The sequence below is a fragment of the Varanus komodoensis genome, unplaced genomic scaffold (assembly GCF_004798865.1).
Source record: "Varanus komodoensis strain SLA01 unplaced genomic scaffold, ASM479886v1 scaffold14_1, whole genome shotgun sequence".
Taxonomy (NCBI): domain Eukaryota; kingdom Metazoa; phylum Chordata; class Lepidosauria; order Squamata; family Varanidae; genus Varanus; species Varanus komodoensis.
Genome location: NW_025335438.1, coordinates 26,398,951 through 26,419,149, shown reverse-complemented (window position 1 = coordinate 26,419,149; position 20,199 = coordinate 26,398,951). Strand labels below are relative to the sequence as shown.

The following is a 20,199-nucleotide window of genomic DNA, read 5'->3' as shown; positions in this document are numbered from 1 at the left end:
ATCTACATAGAGCCTTTTTTCGCACTCACTAGACAAATCATTTTAAGATGCACAAGCAGGCTACATTTGGTTATGTATGGCGGAGATTATCCGTTCCTCAATAATGCAAGTGCTATAACTGCAAGGGAGTCCCCTCATTGGTAATTTTCTTCTTAAATTCTTCCTGATGTTGTGATGACAGTAGCTCTCAAGAAAAGCTAACCAACTGTTGTAGGAAGTGAGACAAGATGATTAAAGCCTAGCAAAAAGGTCTAGGCACCCACCCATCATGATACAAACATTCCCCCTAAAAACACAAGAAGCCTTCATCTAGAAACACAGGAAAGAAATGCTAGTTTCTAAGCATTTGCACAGAAGTTCTGGAATGTAAGACAGTGGGATGTAAGAGACTTCCTCTTATCCATTATGTGTTCCCATCTTTTTCCTTTCCAGCAGTCTTCCCCATAGAAAAGGTAGCCAGGAAGAAATAAATCTGTTTGATGGCTAGCCATTTTATCCATCAGGGCTAGTGTGCTTGCCCAAGGGAATATGGTATGGCTCTGTGGTATGTGGGTAGATGTCTTGCTTGTTCTGTAAGCAACACCAGTCTTCTGTGGAATGATGTTGCCTGGGGACAATTATGTAACTTTTCACTTGGGCTCAAACCTTGTTTGTTCATAAGTTCTTGGGTAAATTTCTTTTGGCCTCACTAATTTGCCCTCTGGAAAAATGCTGTTTTGTGACTGGCCAGGCTCACCATGGCAGTCATTTTGTGAGAAAACTCATGACACTCATTCAAGATTCAAATGTGAACACTGACTCAAAAGGTTGGGGAACCTTGAACTGAACTTACAGGGTGCCTTTCAGCCAGTCACACATTTTCAGCCAAACCCAGCTCACAGGGTTGATATGAGGACAAAAAAGTCACCAAGGGTTCCCCAGGAGTGGGAGAAACACAGGCTATAAATGCAATGTGATGCTGCTGTTAAACAGACCTGTTTTGTAATCCAGCAAGACTTTTCAGTTCTCTTTCACCTCATGGTCTCTCACTCAGAGAAATCCCCCATTTTAACCTTCAACACTGCATTTTCTTTAAGTGATAACTGAATTTAAACAGTAAATAAGATAATTTGATGGAACTGATCCTAGACTGTATACACTGCATTGCTTTGGAGGAGTCAAAGAGTAGAAATCTTGCAAGCAGCGAACCAGCATATCAGGAAAAGAAAAGTTCTATCAAGTTCCCTTCCTGAAATATATAAAGCAAGCAAGCTAGCTAGCTAGCTATAAAATTAAAAATCCAGTCTCCCCACTACCTGCTTTATGAAATAACACCACATCAGAAGTCATTGGCTGTATTTGGACATAAACCACCATGAGATTTTTTAATGAATGACTGTATAGAAAAACCAAATCATTTAATTAATTAGTTAAGGCTGAAACCTATTTTATTGTGATATGAGTAAGCCTAGCTTACCTTGGCTTCATATGTTTCTCTGTCCTTCTCCCTATATTTTATTCTTAGCCTCTTACACAATCTTATAAAATAAGCAATATACCAGAAGGTGCACATTCACCTCTACTCAGTTTTGTGTGAAAATCATTTAATAAAACATTAAACAAGCAAAGCTAATTCTAATCAAAACAACCACCCACTTACCTCTTCATCTAATTCCTTCATTATCTTGTCTAGTTTAATGTTGGATGTTCTGTAACAAAAAATCAAATCGTGTTAAAACAGACTCTTAATTTTTGTTTCTGGTTAATATTCTTTTCATATGTGAGCAGACAACATAGCCAAGGCCTCAACCAGATAGACAAGATGTAAACAATTATCACAAGTAGGCACTCTGTTCTCAAAATGACTAGTTTAGCTCAACTATACTGCAGTAATACACATCAGCAAGGCTACATATTTCACATTTAAAACCCTGCAGCAGCAATGCTCTATGTCCCTCATCCTATTTTGCCTATGTCCTTTGATACATTTAAGAACATCTTAAACATGAGACCTTGTGGAATAGCAGGTTTTCCTTACACATGCTGCCAAAGTGTATCTGAAAATCCCAATGTAAGTTTGTTGAAAATCCTAATGTAAGTTTGTTTGTTTACATGTGCTTACACCTGGATTCCTCAGACAAACCAGATTAAATATGCAACATCAAGTCCAAATATTACTTGTGAAAAGCTTCTTCCTCTTCAGTACATTGCAATTTAATATTTGAAGGGGTCAGTAAAAATCTGAAATATCTTATGATGACACCATATCTTATGATGACACCATATGTAGTTTTGTAAAAAATCAAAACACAGTTTGACAAGGAGTATGGTAAGTTCTAACCAGGAATGGAAATCGATACAAGTGGCAGCACAAAGGGAATTAATTTCTCTCTATCACATTATAAGGGATCTAATCATAATCCTGAACTTTCTCACTGTTTCTTCCTAAAGTGCACAATGTCCCTAAAGTGTAAAATTTCATGAAGCCCCTTTGTCTTTCTCATCATAATACCAGGAGACAAATTCTTCTCCACTGTTACCATCAACTCCTACTACTACTTCCAAAACTGTTGCCCTTAAACAATCGTAAGCTCAATACCCAATTCTTGTATGGGAACAGAGAAATATATTTTGGGCAACACTGATTGATCACCTGAACAATGCCAGCCTCACCAATTCTGTTCTGCAAACCCACCACTTGTAGAAAAGAAATTTAGCAGTTCTGGGGCAACCTGAAATGAGTGGAACCATATAGGAACTTTGCTGATCTTCAACATTCCAGAAGCAAGCCTTTTGTTCATTCTGAGGCTTATCCCCCAGAAAGAGCTAAATCTGCTCAATCAACAAGTGGTCACTGTTTATGAAATGGAACTGGCAGGCCTAGAACACATGAAATTAAAGTGGTATCTGGCTCTATTCATAAACCACAGCACTGAATAATGCCCTCTACTACTAGTGTGAACAAAAATAAAAATAAAAATTGATGAGCCCTATTGCCTCGGTATGCACTTATACAATGTTAACACCATCATTACCCCTTGATAATGACTGCTTACTGCAACCATCATTCTTTGAGTAGCTGTGCATTCACAAATATGGGCTGTGTGCCTGTGTGAACCCTGTTGTTGAAAAGTTTTTATGGCTAAGCATTCGTTTGGGCAGGAGCTTGTCCCTTTCCAATTCCCTGCATCCATGGGAAAGGCTCCCTCCCACTCCCTCAGTTCCACTGACACCACCTATAGCTCTCACGACTAAGAAAGGAATGTTATACCACCCTGGTCAGGTCCCTGTGCCCCCTGCAGAGGAGTGAGTAGTTGTCTCCAGTTCAGCACCAAGAGGGGCCAGTGAGCACACTGTGTGAGCACAGAGAGCTTTCAAAAGTTTTCTTGGTACACAATGGTCAATCAGGATTGAACAGCTAGTAGTGTTGCTGGTTGATGAGGGCTTTCTCTTGGTAACTAACAATCTCTCAGTAACAAATGGTTTGGGAATGAGTGGCTCTTGGCGTCAATGGGGACTCTCCCTCGGTATATGAATGCTCTGTCAGGCTCAAACAGCCCTCAGTGTCGAAGGCTGATGGGGACTCTTACGTCGTAATGAACAGTCTCTCAGGTCCAAACACTCTTGGAATCAAACAGTCCCTTGGTGTCAAAAGCAGATGGAGAATCCCTCTGGGAATTAAATATCTTGTGTCCAAGCACTCTCTTGGGACCCGCTGGGTCTGTGATGTCGATGAGAGTCACAGGTTCCTTCTTGGGACAGAACTATCTTTTGAGTCCAAGCCCAATCTGGGGATTGATTGGGCCTTCCACATCAATGATGGACGGGGTTTTCATGGTGTCTGCATTTCTGCTTGGCAGCAGTGGCCATCTTTTTTGCAAGCTTGGGTGCTTTCCTGGTCATGCAGTCAAGTATCTGGAATCCACAGCTTGCAGGGGCCTGGCTCTCAGAGACTGGCCCTTTATTTCCAGGCTTGTTTATGAAGGCCTGGCAATGAAGGGATGATTCAATGATGTAATTCTCACCCAAACGAAAAAGACAGAGGGAGTGTCTGTCCGTGGGGAAGGGAGTTAACTCACACAACAGACAGATTTTCAAAAGAGTGGCTTTGATGCCATCACAGTTGACCGGGAAGGCAGAGAGTGGAGAGTGAAGAATGGAGAAAGGACGCAAAAGATCAGAGAGAATGTAGGTAGGAAAAAAGCAGGTTGCTTACCTGTAACTGATGTTCTTCGAGTGGCCATCTGTGCATTCACACATATGGGTGCTGCGCCTGTGCAGTGCCTAAGGCCGGGAAGATTAGCAAGCTAACAGGTTTTGGCAGGAAAACTCCGATCCCCTCCCCCCCAGTACTATATATAGAGTGGAGTGTCCACCATTTTCTCCAGTCTTTGAAAGACCAATCATTCGCCCCCATTCGGGAGAGAAATAAGTTTGTTTGTTTGGTACCATGAACACTAATGCATTGTACAGATAAAAAAAAAATTCACTCACCGACACTGAATGGGGTCGGCAGGTGGGTTGTGTGAATGCACAGATGGCCACTAGAAGAACATCAGTTACAGGTAAGCAATCTGTTTTTCTTCGTCATGGCCTCTGTGCATCACGCATATGGGTGAGTAGCAAGCTTACCAGACTCGGAGGAGGGCGGTTTCGTCACTGAAGAACTGCAGAGAGGACAGCCCTACCGAAGAAGCGGTGCTGTCTGGCATGCACATCAAGGCAGTAATGTCTGGCGAAGGTGCACGGAGCAGCCCAAGTCGCAGCTTTGCAGATGTCTTGGATCGGGATTCCTGCAGCAAAGGCAGAAGAAGCTGCTACTGCTCTCGTGGAATGACCCCTCGGAACAACAGGTAAGTCTATTTTGGCAAGTTGATATGCCAATACAATGGTCTGAACTATCCACTTCGACAGTCTTTGCGATGAAACCGGAGATCCTCTGTCATGCTCAGAATACTTAACAAAGGGTCTGTTGGAAAGGCGAAGGGATTCCGTGCACGATCTGTAAAAGGCCAAACAATGACGCACATTGAGTGTATGCAAGGATCTCTCGATCGGGTTCTATGGCGATGGGAAAAAGGCCGGTAGAACAATTTCCTGATTCAGATGGAATGGTGTGGTTACCTTGGGTAAAAATGTGGAGTCCATTTGAAGAACCACCTTCTCCTTATGCAAGTTCAAATAAGGTGGATCTACTCACAACGCGCAAAGTTCACTAGCTCTACGAGCTGATGTGACAGCTACAAGAAAGGCTGTCTTCCAGGATACAAGACGCAGATCAACCGTCGCCAAAGGCTCAAAAGGGGGTCTTGTTAGCGCTTGAAGAACAACTGAAAGACTCCAAGTAGGCATGACAGGTCGGATTGAAGGATGGAGGTTCTGTAGTCCTTTAAGGAACCTCCTAATAAGAGGCTGCGAAAACACCGATGAGCCCTGTATTGTACCACGGTAGTGTGATATCGCTGCTGCGTAAACTTTGATAGATGAAGGCTTAAGTCCCAAACGATGTAGCTTTAGAAGAAACTGAAGTACATTCTCAATCGAGCCTGACTCCGGAGCAAAGGAATGTGAATCAGCGAAAGATGAGAACCGGCGCCACTTTGCTGCATAAGACTTCCGAGTTGACGGTCGTAGAGCAGACTCGAGAATTCTCTGAATGTCCAGGTCTAGAGTACTCGATGTAGTAGGAAAGTCTATCGGAACCGAGGGGGCAAGCAGCACCTCGGGTTCATGAGTAGAGGTACCGAGAGTCCGAGTAGCCCTCGGTACCAAGTCAGTCCCATCAGTCAGTGAATTCGCCATGCCGTGAGATTCAATGAAGCTAAGTATGGACGGCGGACTGCGCCGTCTTGTTGAGTTATCAAGTATGGTATTGACAGGAGGCAAAGAAAGGTGTTGTCCGAGATCCAAAGAAGGGTGGAAAACCATGCTTGGTGGGGCCACCAAGGTGTAATCAGGATTCCCGTGGCACCGTCGTGTATGATTTTCGAAACGATTCTCGTTAACAGAGGAATAGGAGGGAAGGCATAAATTCTGATGCCGGACCAAGAGATCATGAGGGCGTCTCCCAATGACCCCAGACTCATGCCCGCTCTGGAACAGATTATCTCCCATACCTTGTTCCTGTGAGTGGCAAACAAGTCGATATCTGGGTGCCCCCAGAGTTGGAAAAGTTGACTGCAGACTTGTCGATCTAACTCCCACTCATGGGTCATTGACATGTGTTTGCTCAATACATCGGCTTCCTCGTTGTCGGTCCCGGCCAGATGGACCGCCAAAAGAATTATACCCCTCAGGATGCACCATTCCCAAATGTCCACGGACAGACGAGCTAGGGCTACGGATTTTGTCCCGCCCTGTTTGTTGATGTAAAACACCGCGACCATGCTGTCGGATGTGATCTGAATAACTTGCTGACGAACAGTGTCCTCGAAAGATCGAAGAGCTTTGAAAATGGCTAAGAGTTCGAGGTAGTTGATGTGTATCGACAACTCTTGTCGGTTCCAAGTGCCCTGGGACCGAAGTCCCGCATATACGGCATCCCACCCGATCAGCGAAGCATCGGTATAAAGAGTCAGTGTTGGGTGAGGCGTCTGGAATGGGGTACCCGTATTTAAATTGTTCGGAACAGTCCACCAAGTCAACGTCTGTAGAACAGATTGAGGCAGTCGAATTGGCTTGTCAGGCGAATCTCGTTGTGGATGGAAATGAACCATAGTTGAAGAGGACGTAGTCGGAGTCTGGCGTGGGGGACAATGGCTACAGTGGCGGTCATGTGACCCAAAAGCTTCTGAACAGAGAATGCCGGGATGATCTTGGTTTGTCGACTCCGATGAATACAGGACCAAAGGCTGTCCTGACGGACTGGAGGGAGAAAGGCCCTAGTTAGAGTGGAATCGAGAGGGCTCTGATGAAGTCGATTACCTGTGCAGGGATAAAGGACGATTTTTCACGGTTAAGGCACAGTCCTAAATCGCCCAGCAAAGAATAAGTTTTCTCAACAGCTGAAAGGCGACCTTCACAGGTCTGGGAGACTATAAGCCAGTCATCCAGGTAGGCGTATACTTGGATGCCTTGGTGCGCACACACTGGGGCCATACATTTTGTAAAGACCCTCGGGGCTGTAGCTAATCCAAACGGAAGGACATTGAATTCATATATGTCAGTCCCAATGGTAAAACGCAGAAGACGTCTATGACCTGGGTGAATCGATATGTGGAAACAGGCGTCCTTCAAATTCAGTGAGGCGAACCAATCCTCTCTCCTCAGCAACGGAAGGATATTTTGAAGGGTAGTCATCTGAAATTTCTTAGGTTTGATAAATTTGTTAACGTTTCGGAGATCCAATATTGGACGAAGACCACCATCCTGTTTAGGGACTGTAAAATGTCTAGAACAGAATCCATGAAGCCCTTCAGAGCTGGAGAGCCATCCAGTGGCACTTCGTCCTCTAACACCTGCGAGCATGGTGTAAGCCAGCTCGGCGGAGGGACAGTATCAAATTCTATTCTGTATCTGAGCTGAATGATGGATAAAACACACCGATCAGATGTGATGAACTCCCAAATGGGGGGTCAGCCTTGCAGCTGCTCCCCAAAAGGGAGGGGGAAAGGTGGGTGTTGAGAGGGAGGAGAGGTTCGCCTGCCCTGTCGGTGCTGGCACTTCTCATTGTCAAACCAGTGGCGGCCTTGCTGAACCGTTGTTGAGGTTGCTGCCTCCTGCACTGCTGTCATTGGTAGTACTGTTGTCTCGGAGGGGGTTGGTACCGATAGGATGGACGCGACCAAGCCCACTTACGTTTCTGCTGTGCTGGCAGCTTCATCTGTCTGGCCGTCATGCGAGACTCATGAATGGACTTAAGCTTGTGGTCCGTTTGCAAGTGGAAGAGTCCCGAGCCATCAAAAGGCATTTCCTCGATGCGCCTCTTCATTTCATTGAGGAAATTGCAATTTCTCAGCCAGGCATGTCTCCGCAGCGAAATGGCACTGACTAGGGCTCTAGAATCAGTGTCTACATGGTGGCAGACTGTCGACAACTGCTGAATTGCCACCTGCATGCCCTCCTTAATGATGGTCCTGGCCAAATCTCGTTGTTGATCTGGCAGGGAAGCGGCGACATTGTTCAGTTTTTGCATGATGAAAAACTGATACCTGGCAAGGGTGGCTTCATAACTGGACATATGAAGGCCAAGTCCAGCGGCCACATAGACCTGGCATGCCAAGGTATCAATTTTTCTTCCCTCCTTGTCCTGGGGGGTGGTAAGTCCCAGATTTTGCAGCAAGCTGGTCCGACTGCATTAATTCCTGATCCCAGAGGAGTTTCTGTAAGCAATTCTCCCTGTTTTTCTGGGTCTGCTTGGTGAAGGCGAGGCAATGGCGGCACTTATCTGTTCTGTGCCCCTCGCTGAGGCAAAGGAGGCACAAGTCATGAGGGACATCTTGGACCCACATTCCGCACATATGCGAAAAGCCGCTCACTGCGCCATCGAAGAAGAAATAAAGGATAGTAAAGAGGGTAAGATAATATTTTGGGTTTTGGGTTTTTTTTAAGAGATGAGAAAAAAAGAGAAAAGATATAACAAGGGAACAATAACTTGGAGGAATAGCAATGAAGAGTAACAAGAACGATTTGAATAAAAGAGCAAATACAGAGTCAAAGTGAGAGATGAACAGGCACGAGGCACAGCGAATGGCGGTCGCAAAAGACTGGAGAAAATGGCGGACACTCTGCTCTATATATAGTACTGGGGGGGAGGGGAGCGGAATTTTCCCACCAAAAACCGTTAGCTTTCTAATCTTTCCGGCCTTAGGCACTGCGCAGGCACAGCACACATATGTATGATGCACAGAGGCCATGACGAAGAAGGTTCTTTTAATGGGCTTTACAAGTAAAGAGTAAAAACAAAGTTCATGAGGACATGAGTGAAGAGGTGGCTGTGCAGGAAGTCAAGGAAGAGAAAGCAGTAGAGAGAAAAAAGGTCATAAATGCGTAAAAGAAAATTAAGTTGAGGATAGAAACATTTCCCAATCTAGGCATGGAAGTGGCTGAAAAGGAACCGAGGGAATGGGTGGCAGCTCCTCCCACAGATGCAAGGAACAGGAAGAGGTGCGGCTCATGCCCAAATCAATACTTAGCTGTAGAAACATCCCAACGACAGGCTCTACGCAGGTGCAGAACCCATGTATATGACCCACAGAGACCATGAAGAAGATACAAGTTATACAAGTGAGGTTTCCAACATTCAGAACACATGAAATGTGTCACCTGAATTTTTGTTCCATTTCATCTTTCAGTTGCATTTCATTATGTAGCTGTTCTTCAAGCTGATAGATAGTTTTTTGCAAGGATTCCAGCTTCAAATATAAAAAATAGAGTAAGTTGAAAAGCAATGTTTTACAGGAGCCTCAAATAATGACATAAATTTAATTTGTTTTACAACAGTAAAATAAAATTGTTTCAAACAGTTTTCACTACCTTTGCAGATACTCTTACTGGGAAGGAAAATGTCAAATGACATATTATGTAATAGTTAAATTGGTTGGTCAGCATAGGCAACCAACCATTTTAATCAGTGGTACAACATGTTAAGGATACATTCACTTAATTTTTGAGATAATTTTGTTTCAGCTATGTTGCTGTAACAGGTAAGGTGAAATGGAAAAATAATAGTTTAATGCTTCAGTTAGTGGAACTTTATTTTTTTAAAATTCTTATCTTACACATTCTTCAATACTTTGAAAATACATCTATATAGATATTATAGTTATTTAAAATTAATTCATTGAAATGCAAAAGATTTATCAACCCCCCCCCCCACCCAAAAAAACCCTTTTACCAGCTAGCTGGGGTGTTTTGAAAACAAAACCTAATTACAATTTTTTTTAATGAAACATACCAAACTTTTATCTACATTGGTGCTTGCCCTGTTGTCATTAGAATTTGCTGTACAGCTGGATAAATACCTGTAAACACAATTTGGAAATGTTTAAAGATGTAAATGAACAGAAGCCCAAGCATTCTCAAAAGCATGAAAAGTTAAATGCATACTCCTATATATAAAAATGATAGCTCTGTGTTTTCAAAGTTAAAAGAACATGCAGCACAGCTGATTCTAGACACAGAAAAACATGCTACCTATCTACAGACATTTCCAGAAGACTTAAGTATTTGTTCAGTGCTGTTTACAGCTGGATTTATAAAGGAGAAAATCCTAACACAGGAAAAGAACTAAGAGTGGACTTGGTAGATCAGACAAAAGCTCTACTTTGACCATAATTTTATATACACTTACTTAGATGTAAGTCCTATTTAACTAAAGGTTCCTTAGAATACGGTCTAATATCTCTCATTATTGATGTGCATAGGCCTCCAAACTTGGAAGTTTACATACATCTAAAGCAGACTGTGAGGTTAAATAGCAATTATCTCCTGAGCCTTGTGCCTTCTGTTTATCTTGATGGCTGTTTTAGTAAGTCATCAACCTCATCCTCCTGCCCTGCTGGAATGCCCTTTTGGGCCTCTCCAAGGCTGATTTCTGACTCTTGAGAGGCAGCTAATACAGTTCCTTCCACACTAGCTGAAGGGCAATGGGCAGAGGCTCTGCATTCATACCTCAGAGATGGAACTGCAATAATCCTATGGTCTTCCACACAAGGTCATGTAGTCATAGGATTATGGCCTTACTCTTTTCCAGCAGTGGGCAGCTAGATGCATCCACAAGAATGGCTTTAATGGCCATTTCCATTATCATTCACTACTTAACTGGCATTTAGTGTCATACTGGGTTCTGTAATAGCTGTGTTTATATATTATTTTGTGCATGGATAGGTCTAATCACCTTTAAGAGCCTTTTAAGCTAGCAGCCATCACCACATCACATGACGATTAGCTCTGCAAGGGTACAACCCTGTGCATAGCTAGCTGAGGCATGCAAGTTGTAGGACATTTTTCTGTCTAAACGTGCACCCTAAATTATTATGTCTTATGGAAAGAAGAACTTTATTTTGCCCACAGTTTAAATGGACTGGATTTATGAAGAAAGTAGGAAAATACTATTTACCTGCTTTCTGCACACCATGTATTATAAGCCTGTATCATTACTTCCTTTAGTCACCATTTTTCCCACAGAACTAAAAAGCTGTATTTTAGCTTTTCTTATATACAAGGTACTCCAGGTCTCTGATCACTTTGGCTACACGTTTCTGGACCATGTACACATAAATCTTGAATGTCTGCATTAGATACAAAGCTAAGACTTCTGAACTCGCTATGGGCAAAATTCATATTTTGAGACGTTGCCTCTAACTACTGAAATGAACAGCATGAAAGTAAGTATCACAGAAAAAAGCAAAACAAATGCCCCTATTAGACAGTTTGCCCTCAAACTTCACATACAGTTTTGCTTAGGAACATACATTTTAGAATGCTAAAAAAAGGGAGGAACAACACCTGGCAGGAGACCGCGCCCGAAGACCGCGCCGCGCCCAAAGACCGCGCCGCGCACGCGCCCAAAGACCGCGCCGCGCACGCGCCCGAAGACCGTGCAAAGACCGTGCCGCGCCGCCGACTCCGCCCCTACCTGACTGCCCTGCCACGCCCCTGCACGCGTGGCAGGTGTGCCCGGACGGGGTGGGGCATCGGGCGGCCGGCGGCTACAAAGCACCGGCAGCGGCCGGGGCCGGCGGCTGAAGGGCGTCGGCCAAAGGGCGGTCGCCGCCGTTTGGGGGGGCCGTTCGGGGGGGGCTAGGCTGGCCAGGGGACTTGCTCTTTTGTTGTGGCAGTCCCTTCTGTTGAACGGCCAATTTTAAATGTTTTATAATTTTAAAGTGTTTTAACTTGTTTTTATGGAGTCGTCCCTGGCCATGTTGCCGCCTGAGTTTCCTGGGGAGCGCACTGGCGCCGCCATTGGTGTGGTGATGGGCAATGGACGTAATAGCGGTGGGGGCTTAACGTGTCCGCATAGAAGAAGGAGGGACAGATGGCTGACACCTGTCCCTACTTCTGGTTTCGCTCCCAGCCAGAAGGTGCCAGGGAGTCTCGTCAGTCGCCCGTCGGGCCTGACGGTGCTGTTGTTTAATGCCAGGTCAGCCAATAACAAATCTGCCCTCATCCATGACTTGATTGTGGATGAGGGGGCCGACCTGGCCTGTATAACGGAGACCTGGGCGGGAGGGGGGGGGATGTTGCCCTCTCCCAATTGTGCCCGCCCGGGTATATGGTCCAGCACTGTTCACGGCCGGAGGGGAGGGGAGGGGGGGTCGCTTTGGTTTACCGAGCCTCCATCACTCTCACGGGACTTCCTGTCCCTTCGAGACCAGGGCTGGAGTGTCTCTACTTGGTGTTGGGCGACCGAGACAGATTGGGGATTCTGTTGGTGTACCGTGCACCCTTCTGCCCAACAGTCTCCCTGCCTGAGCTGACGGAAACTGTCTCAGACCTGGTGTTGAGGACCCCCAGGACCAGCATCCTGGGGGACTTCAATATCCATGCCGAGGCTAGTCTGACCGGGGCGGCTCAGGACTTCATGGCTTCCATGATGGCCATGGGGCTGTCTCAACATGTCACCGGCCCGACCCATGAACGTGGACACACTCTGGACCTGGTTTTCTCGACGGGGCAGGAAGAGGGTGGTCTGAGGGTGAGGAATTTATGCTTGACTCCCCTGTCATGGTCAGATCACTTCCTAGTGAGGTTTGTGCTCGAGAGCGACATCTCCCTCTGTAAGGGTGCAGACCCGATTGTGTGGGTCCGCCCCCGGAGCCGGATGGATCCGGAAGGATTCCTGAAGGCTCTGGGGGAGTTTCCGGCTGACAAGACGGGTGCTCCTGTCGAGGCTCTGGTTGAACTGTGGAATGGGGAGATGACCAGGGCTATAGACACGATCACTTCTAAGCGTCCTCTCCCACCGGGCAGAGCCCGCTCTTCCCCTTGGTACACTCCAGAATTGAGGGCAATGAAGCAGGTTGGGAGACGGCTAGAGCGTAGGTGGAGGAAATCAAGGGATGAATCTGACCGAACACACTTAAGAGCCCACTATTGGGCCTATGCTGTGGCGGTGAGGGCGGCGAAAAAGAGACACTTCTCCGCTTCCATTGCCTCCTCACAATGCCGTCCGGCGGAGCTCTTTCGAGTGGTGCAAGGCCTGGTTCACCCAGGGCCAAAGGAAGAGCTGATTTCACCCTCAAAGGCCCGCTGTGACGACTTTGCCGAGCATTTTAGGGAGAAAATCGCTCAGATTCGTCACGAGCTGGATTCCACTATTGATTCAGAGGTTTTAAGGGAGACACCAACGCTGCCGTCTGGTCCAGAATTATTGGATGTATTTCAGTTATTGCGGCCCGATGATGTGGACAAGGTGCTTGGACGAGTACGTCCTACCACTTGCCTTTTGGACCCTTGCCCGTCTTGGTTAATAAAGGATTCCAAGCACGGGATTGGAACCTGGATCTTGGAAGTGGTTAACGCTTCTCTGAGGGAGGGTCGGGTGCCTGCCCCTTTAAAGGAGGTGGTAGTCCGACCGGTCCTGAAGAAGGCGTCACTGGATCCAGGGATGGCCGCTAACTATAGACCAGTGGCCAACATCCCGTTTCTGGGCAAGGTGTTAGAGTGAGTGGTGGCGGGACAACTCCAAGCACTCTTGGATGAAACTGATTATCTGGACCCATTTCAGTCCGGCTTCAGACCCGGGTACGGTACTGAATCTGCCTTGGTCGCCCTGTACGATGACCTGTGCAGGGAGAAGGACAGGGGGAGTGCGTCCCTGTTGGTTCTCCTGGACCTCTCAGCGGCTTTCGATACCATCGACCATGGTATCCTTCTGGATAGGCTAGCGGGATTGGGGGTCGGAGGCACTGCTTTGCAGTGGTTCCACTCCTATCTCAATGGCTGGTTCCAGAAGGTGGTGCTGGGGGACTATGGCTCTGCGCCATGGCAGCTATGCCATGGAGTACCACAGGGGTCCATTTTGTCCCCTTTGCTGTTCAACATATACATGAAACCGCTGGGAGAGGTCATCAGGAGGTGTGGGCTGCAGACCCATCAGTATGCTGATGATACCCAGCTCTACCTCTCGTTTTCCACCAATCCAGGTGAGGCAGTGGCTGTACTGAACCGGTCCCTGGCCGAGGTAATGGGCTGGATGAGGGCCAATAAACTGAAGCTCAATCCAGACAAGATGGAGGTCCTGTTGGTTGGCGGTTCGGGCTTCGGAGAAGGTGACCTGAACCTTGTCCTGAATGGGGTTGCACTCCCTCCTAGGGACAAGGTCCGCAGCTTGGGAGTGCTCCTCGACCCGGAGCTTTCACTTGAAGCTCAGGTGACAACAGCGGCGAGGAGCGCTTTCCTCCAGCTTCGGCTGATTCATCAACTGCGCCCCTACCTGGAGTACGACTGCCTTGCAACAGTGACTCATGCGCTGGTGACTTCCCGTCTTGACTTCTGTAACGCGCTCTACGTGGGGCTACCCTTGAAGACAGTCCGGATACTTCAATTGGTTCAGAATAGAGCTGCCAGGCTGCTGACGGGGACTGGACGTTATGTTCACATGACTCCAGTTCTCCGTCAGCTTCACTGGCTCCCCATTGAAGTCCGGGCCCAATTCAAGGTGTTGGTAATGACCTATAAAGCCCTAAACGGCTTGGGTCCTGGTTACCTGAAGCGCTTACATCCATATTTGCCCAGTCGCCCCCTGAGATCGGCGGGAGAGGCCCTTCTCCGGGAGCCCTCCGGGAGAGAAATTAGGAGGGTGGCTACTCGGAGAAGGGCTTTCTCAGCGGTGGCGCCTAAGTTATGGAATGCGCTCCCCACAGAGGTCCGCCTGGCGCCGTCGTTATTTGTTTTTCGGCGCCAGGCTAAGACCTTTTTATTTAAGCAACATTTTAAATGCTAAATACAATTGAATTTTATCTGGCCAGGGCGGCTTATTTTATAATGTGTGTTTTAATTAAGATTATTTTATATGGATTTTAACTTATTGTTTTATCGATGTTGTAAGCCGCCCCGAGGCTTCGGCGAATGGGGCGGCATAAAAATGTTTTAATAAATAAATAAATAAATAAATAAATAAAAAACTAACTAATACTAATACTAATTATACGTTTTAAAAAGTTCCTCATGTCAGTTCAGTAATTTGCTAATCCAAACACTACAGTTGAACAATTCTTCAAAATCATACAATTAGCTACATAATGGTGAAATGACTATTTGTTTCTGAACCTGGAGGATGCATTTGTTACATTTTGAAAGCTTCCCAGTGTCAAAACTTTTTAAAATGAATTCTGAAAATTTTCAGGATCCTACTAAGTATCAACAAATGACATGTAAATTAATTTTGCAAATACTTCAGTGGATTGTCCATTTTCCTGAGCTTTCCTTGTTATTATTATTCTAATAGTGCCCAAAGCTAATAAAAAGACAAGGCAGTTTAATTAACAAACTAGACAAAATAATTCAACCCTAAGTGTAATGCCTATATAGGTCAACTTATAAGTAATCTCAAATGAATTCAGTGGAACTTATTACCAGGAAAGTGCACATAGGCGCTACTCACACAAATAGTCTGATTTTATGCTTTACTTACAGTATTTAATACTGAACCTACACTCCCACTGTTTCTGTTGGGTCAATGGGAAACAATATTAGTGCTTCCTAAAGCAACCCAGAATTAGCAGAAATGCAACTTTCTAGAATTGAACAGGTGAGAAGAGCACCCATCTGCAAACTGTTGACTTACCTTTTCAAAAAATGAGCATTTTCATTCATTTCCAGTTACTTTAGGGGTGCTTTCTGGATGGGCTGCTGGGACAGTTTTGGATATTGTCCACTATAAGACAGTGGGCTTGCATTCAGACCATAAGGAATCAAAATTCAACACATATAGAGATGTGTAAAGTGGCTGCCCATGCTGTAAGCTGAAAATTACTACAATATGATCCAAATTTTAAGAACAGCATTACAAGGTAGTTTCTTAATATATCATCTGCTTTAAATCAAAGCTAAGCCATACTCCTCTTAAATCTTTATCTCACCATTCTTTTTCAAATATCTTTTTCACTCTTTCAAATATCTCACCATATTTCTCTCACCACTCTTCTTTACAGGTTGGTACATCTGCTAGTATATTTATATACTTACTGATGGTTACTGTAGTATGTAAAGCCTACAAAAGGTAGCTGGTTGCCAACAAATGCTTTTGGTATAGGGAATGTTTCCTCTTCTCCTTTATCTTCCTCCAAATCATCAAAGTTACTAGTGTCAATATCACTACTTAAATCAGGCACAACAGGTGCTACAGCTATCAATAAAATAAACAAGGATTACTAAAATGTTTATTAAAATGTTTACAAATATGTAAACATTTATTACGTTTAGAACCTTGCTCCTGTTATATAGGAAGCAAAAGAATGGATTGATATGTTGCAAGGTCACAGAACAACAGTTAACTCTTTTTGCTCTACTATATAGTTTATACAATAAATAAGAGGCCCCTACCAAAACTTTTAAACTTTCATGCTGTGATAGTTATAAAGAGAATATTCCAAAAGGACAATTTAGCTTTTCTAAAAGCAAATACAGTTTGTACCCCTTTATATATATCTTATCAATAGTATCTGACGCTGACATATTTTAAAAAATGTATAATCATACAAAAGGAAACTGCTGGCATTGTCTGTCTAACAAAGGACATTCTATCCAAATGTGGTAACTGTGTGAAAAGCAAGAAGGATCTGGAGAATTGTTATTAATACTAAAAATTAAATATTGAATTTAAATGAAAACCATAACCAAAATTACGTTTCATATTTTGTCAAATATATCAACCACCTGAATATACAAATACTAATCATGTACCTAATAACTTCAGTTAAAAAGCTACAGTTACCTTTGCAAGACTACATAAATCCTGTAATATACAGCCCTACGTCATCTCCAACCAAGTGGCTAAAAAGGATTTTGGAATTATTATTATTAGCAGCATACCAAGTAAGAGGATAGAAAACACACAAATTAAACAATATAGTAAAATCTAGAATGACAGATCATGCTAATTACTGAAAAACTAAAGTGTTGCTAAAAACTTGTTATCATGAATCTTACATTAAAGTCTAATCTATATCAAATAACAATGGGACATATGATATACTGCTGTTGCAGACCCACGGTCCTCATGGTGTCAGTGGGATCCACCACAAGAAGGAAGTATTTCCTAAAGCAACATTGGAAGTAAGAGCAAGTGCACCTTTCCAAAAAGGAAAAATCAACACAGCTTATTTTGTAAGCTCTGCTGATCTGCCCTGTTCTGAAAACAAGTGTTTCTGCTTCTTCTTGTTTGCTTAAAGATTTTCTAGGTTCCTATTGCACTAGCAATGTGTTCTGCTAATGTGCAGGTAGCACTGGATACTGCCCAATATTTATTATAATTAGAAGGAACTAAGGTTAATGTTTTTTAGTAACTTTCACTGTGTTGTGAAGATTCTGTGTGTGTGTGTGTGTGTGTGTATTTTCTATCCTGTATACATTTCGCGAGAATTACAGAACTAATTCTTTCCCACAGCAGCTTTGGACTTGTGTTTCTCCAACAACTGTGTTCCATACATGGAAAACTGAAGATGCGTTCACACACAGCTTGTGACATGGCATACATGTCTACCGTTCAGGAAAAAAATGTAAAAGATCTCACTGGCATTCCAGTGCACTTTATTTTTTCATATTCTAACCAGTATAAATCCATAAGGCAACCCAATTCCTTTAAAGAAGTTGCTTCTTGTATACAGAAAGCCAGCACTTTCTAATGTCTACAATAATATTTGATGTATCAAATACTTTACAAGTAAATACTTGCAAAAATAATTAAAAGATGCTATAATGTAGAAAGATACTTACTATCTCTAAGATTTTCCCAAGACCACTGGTCATTTTTGAAGAATGGATGTCGTTTGATTTCTTCCACACCATTTCGGCCTAATCTAGCTTCCCTGTAAAAATAAAGTATTTCTGAAAGGTATAAATGCAAAATCTTGAGGTCAATCTATACATGGCAGTCAAACCTGTATCAGCCTAGACCAATTGGCCCTTTTAAATTGGAAACTCAGAAACAGGGTATTCTTGAAATAATGAAACGACAGGAAAGAAAAAGTGCATAACACTTCTACCATCAACTAATTCAATCCTTCAAGTCTGGGGTGGGAGAGCAAATTTTCTTCCCCTATACACCAAGTGCAAGTTTGCCCTAACAAACAGGCACTTGGAACACCAGAGAAAAGAGAAAAAATAATATACTCTACCACCACCACCATTAATCCACTTTATGCCTTTAACCCCTTCTAAAAGATTCATTCATTCTAATTTTTAAAAGGTCATTGAGCTATCATTACATGTAGCCAAATTCATTTAGTTGTTCATTTCAGAACATGAAAAAAAGTATTTTTGGAAGCTTCTACAAAGTGAAGAAAATTTTGTGGCACTGCCCTCTACACACATATCTTCATCCTCCAAAATGAACTACTATTGACTATGGATCAGATCTAAACACCATGAGTGGAAAAAGTTATTTTTATTACCATTTTTCATGAGCTGTTGTAAAATTGCTAAAAATTCATGGAACTAAATATCTGCTGTCACAGTATACAAATGATACTGCATCAATATATCCTGCCATGGTATTAATACAGTTTCACACTGCAACAGAAATTTAGAGTGCAAACAGCCCCTGAATGGAAAGTACTTGGAGAAGATGAATACCCCAGCTATTGGATCTTACTTTGCAAAGGATAACTGTATATACTTCAATCATTAGTTTGCAAAATCCACACCATGTAAGTGTTTTAACTATAAACAGTTCCAAGATAAAGAATAAAGAGAAAAAATAGAAATAAATATTGTGCAAACAGTTATGGAAGCTCTTGCACAACTACAGTTCACTTTGCTCAAAGCTTTTTGATCTATCAGAAACAGCTACTCCAGGAGAAAAAGTGGTATATTTGTTTCTAAGCCTATGAAATTTCAATTTCAGGAAACATGAAATTATTTCACAGATGAAATAAATATGCATTCTATTTATGGCAACAGTTGAGAAATGTTGGTGCAAGGGCCTGGTCTGCCTCCAGACCAGTGGTTCAGAATCTCCCATCAATCAGCTTCCTGGATAACCTCAGATTGTAATATTATGACACAAAAAGACTCCCTTTTGACTTTCTCCATGCTTAATTTTGTACACCTTCCATCTTTCCCCTTACTTAATGATTTTTCTAAGTTAAATTGTTCCCAGTTAAATTAGAACCTTTCCTCATGGGAAAGTTGCTCTCCTGATCATTTAGTTTCTATTTTCTACATTTGTTCCAATTCTTTACAGCAACAAAATATGCCTATTTAGTGAATAAAATGTTAGTGATAAAGTTTGGAAAAAAATACTTAATTCAGATTAGAAACCTGTGTAGTTCAGGCAATAATTACCCTACATTTTGGAAAAAGAAGTATGGGTATTCACACAGAGAAATGAGATAACAGATTCATAAATGCATGTTTTAAAATACAGAAGTTGGAAACAATTTCTTAAACTTTGGGATGAAATTACACATTCTATTTTGATGGTTAAATAAGTAGGTAAGGTATCCTATTTAATCATTTAAAAACACTATTCTGGGTGTTTATGCAACCAGTCATTAACATATGATTACTAGTTAACAAAGAACTTTATTAGGAACCTAATTTCAAGATACTAATTGACTTGAGGCTTCCTTAGAAGTTTTCTGATATAGGGTATTACTATATCAACATCACCATATTTTATTAGCAACGTAAGGCATGACCTAATAGGGATAAAGAATTTATTAAAACAGGTAAAAATACATACACTCTGGTTATCACTAGTCAATGAAACGTAGTATTCAAAAAATCCATAATACAAAACACCATGTTTAGATTTAGAACATGTACATTTTGTTTTACCTGTCAGTTAAGAAGCCACAAATAAGATTCTTTGCATCTTTAGAAATATCATTATCATCTGGGAAGCTAAGAGAATTTTTATGATTCATAATTTTACTGTATGTTCCAACTAAAGAATCTGCATAAAAAGGTGTATCTCCTAAAATTGAGAACAAAAGAGAAAAAAAATGTGACACAACTGCTATCTAAAGTTAATTCAATGCCAGAAAAGAAGCAGAAAAAGTATGAACTGTAGAAGGATGCAGTTTGTGTTAACTAGAACCTGAAAGAATTGAA

The 20,199-nt window shown here is 43.0% G+C and overlaps 1 protein-coding gene across 3 annotated transcripts in view; it reads right to left on the bottom strand.

Moving 5' to 3' along the window:
- Positions 1-20,199, bottom strand: part of ROCK1 (Rho associated coiled-coil containing protein kinase 1) — a 111,062-nt gene that overhangs the window by 55,408 nt on the left and 35,455 nt on the right. For all 3 annotated transcript variants that reach the window (XM_044424240.1, XM_044424241.1, XM_044424242.1), the window contains exons 8-13: positions 19,924-20,062; positions 17,860-17,951; positions 16,111-16,270; positions 9,875-9,941; positions 9,244-9,332; positions 1,640-1,688 (exon numbers count right to left, since the gene is read on the bottom strand). In XM_044424240.1, the coding sequence (XP_044280175.1) occupies positions 1,640-1,688; positions 9,244-9,332; positions 9,875-9,941; positions 16,111-16,270; positions 17,860-17,951; positions 19,924-20,062 (596 nt within the window). The remainder of the gene's footprint in view (positions 1-1,639; positions 1,689-9,243; positions 9,333-9,874; positions 9,942-16,110; positions 16,271-17,859; positions 17,952-19,923; positions 20,063-20,199) is intronic.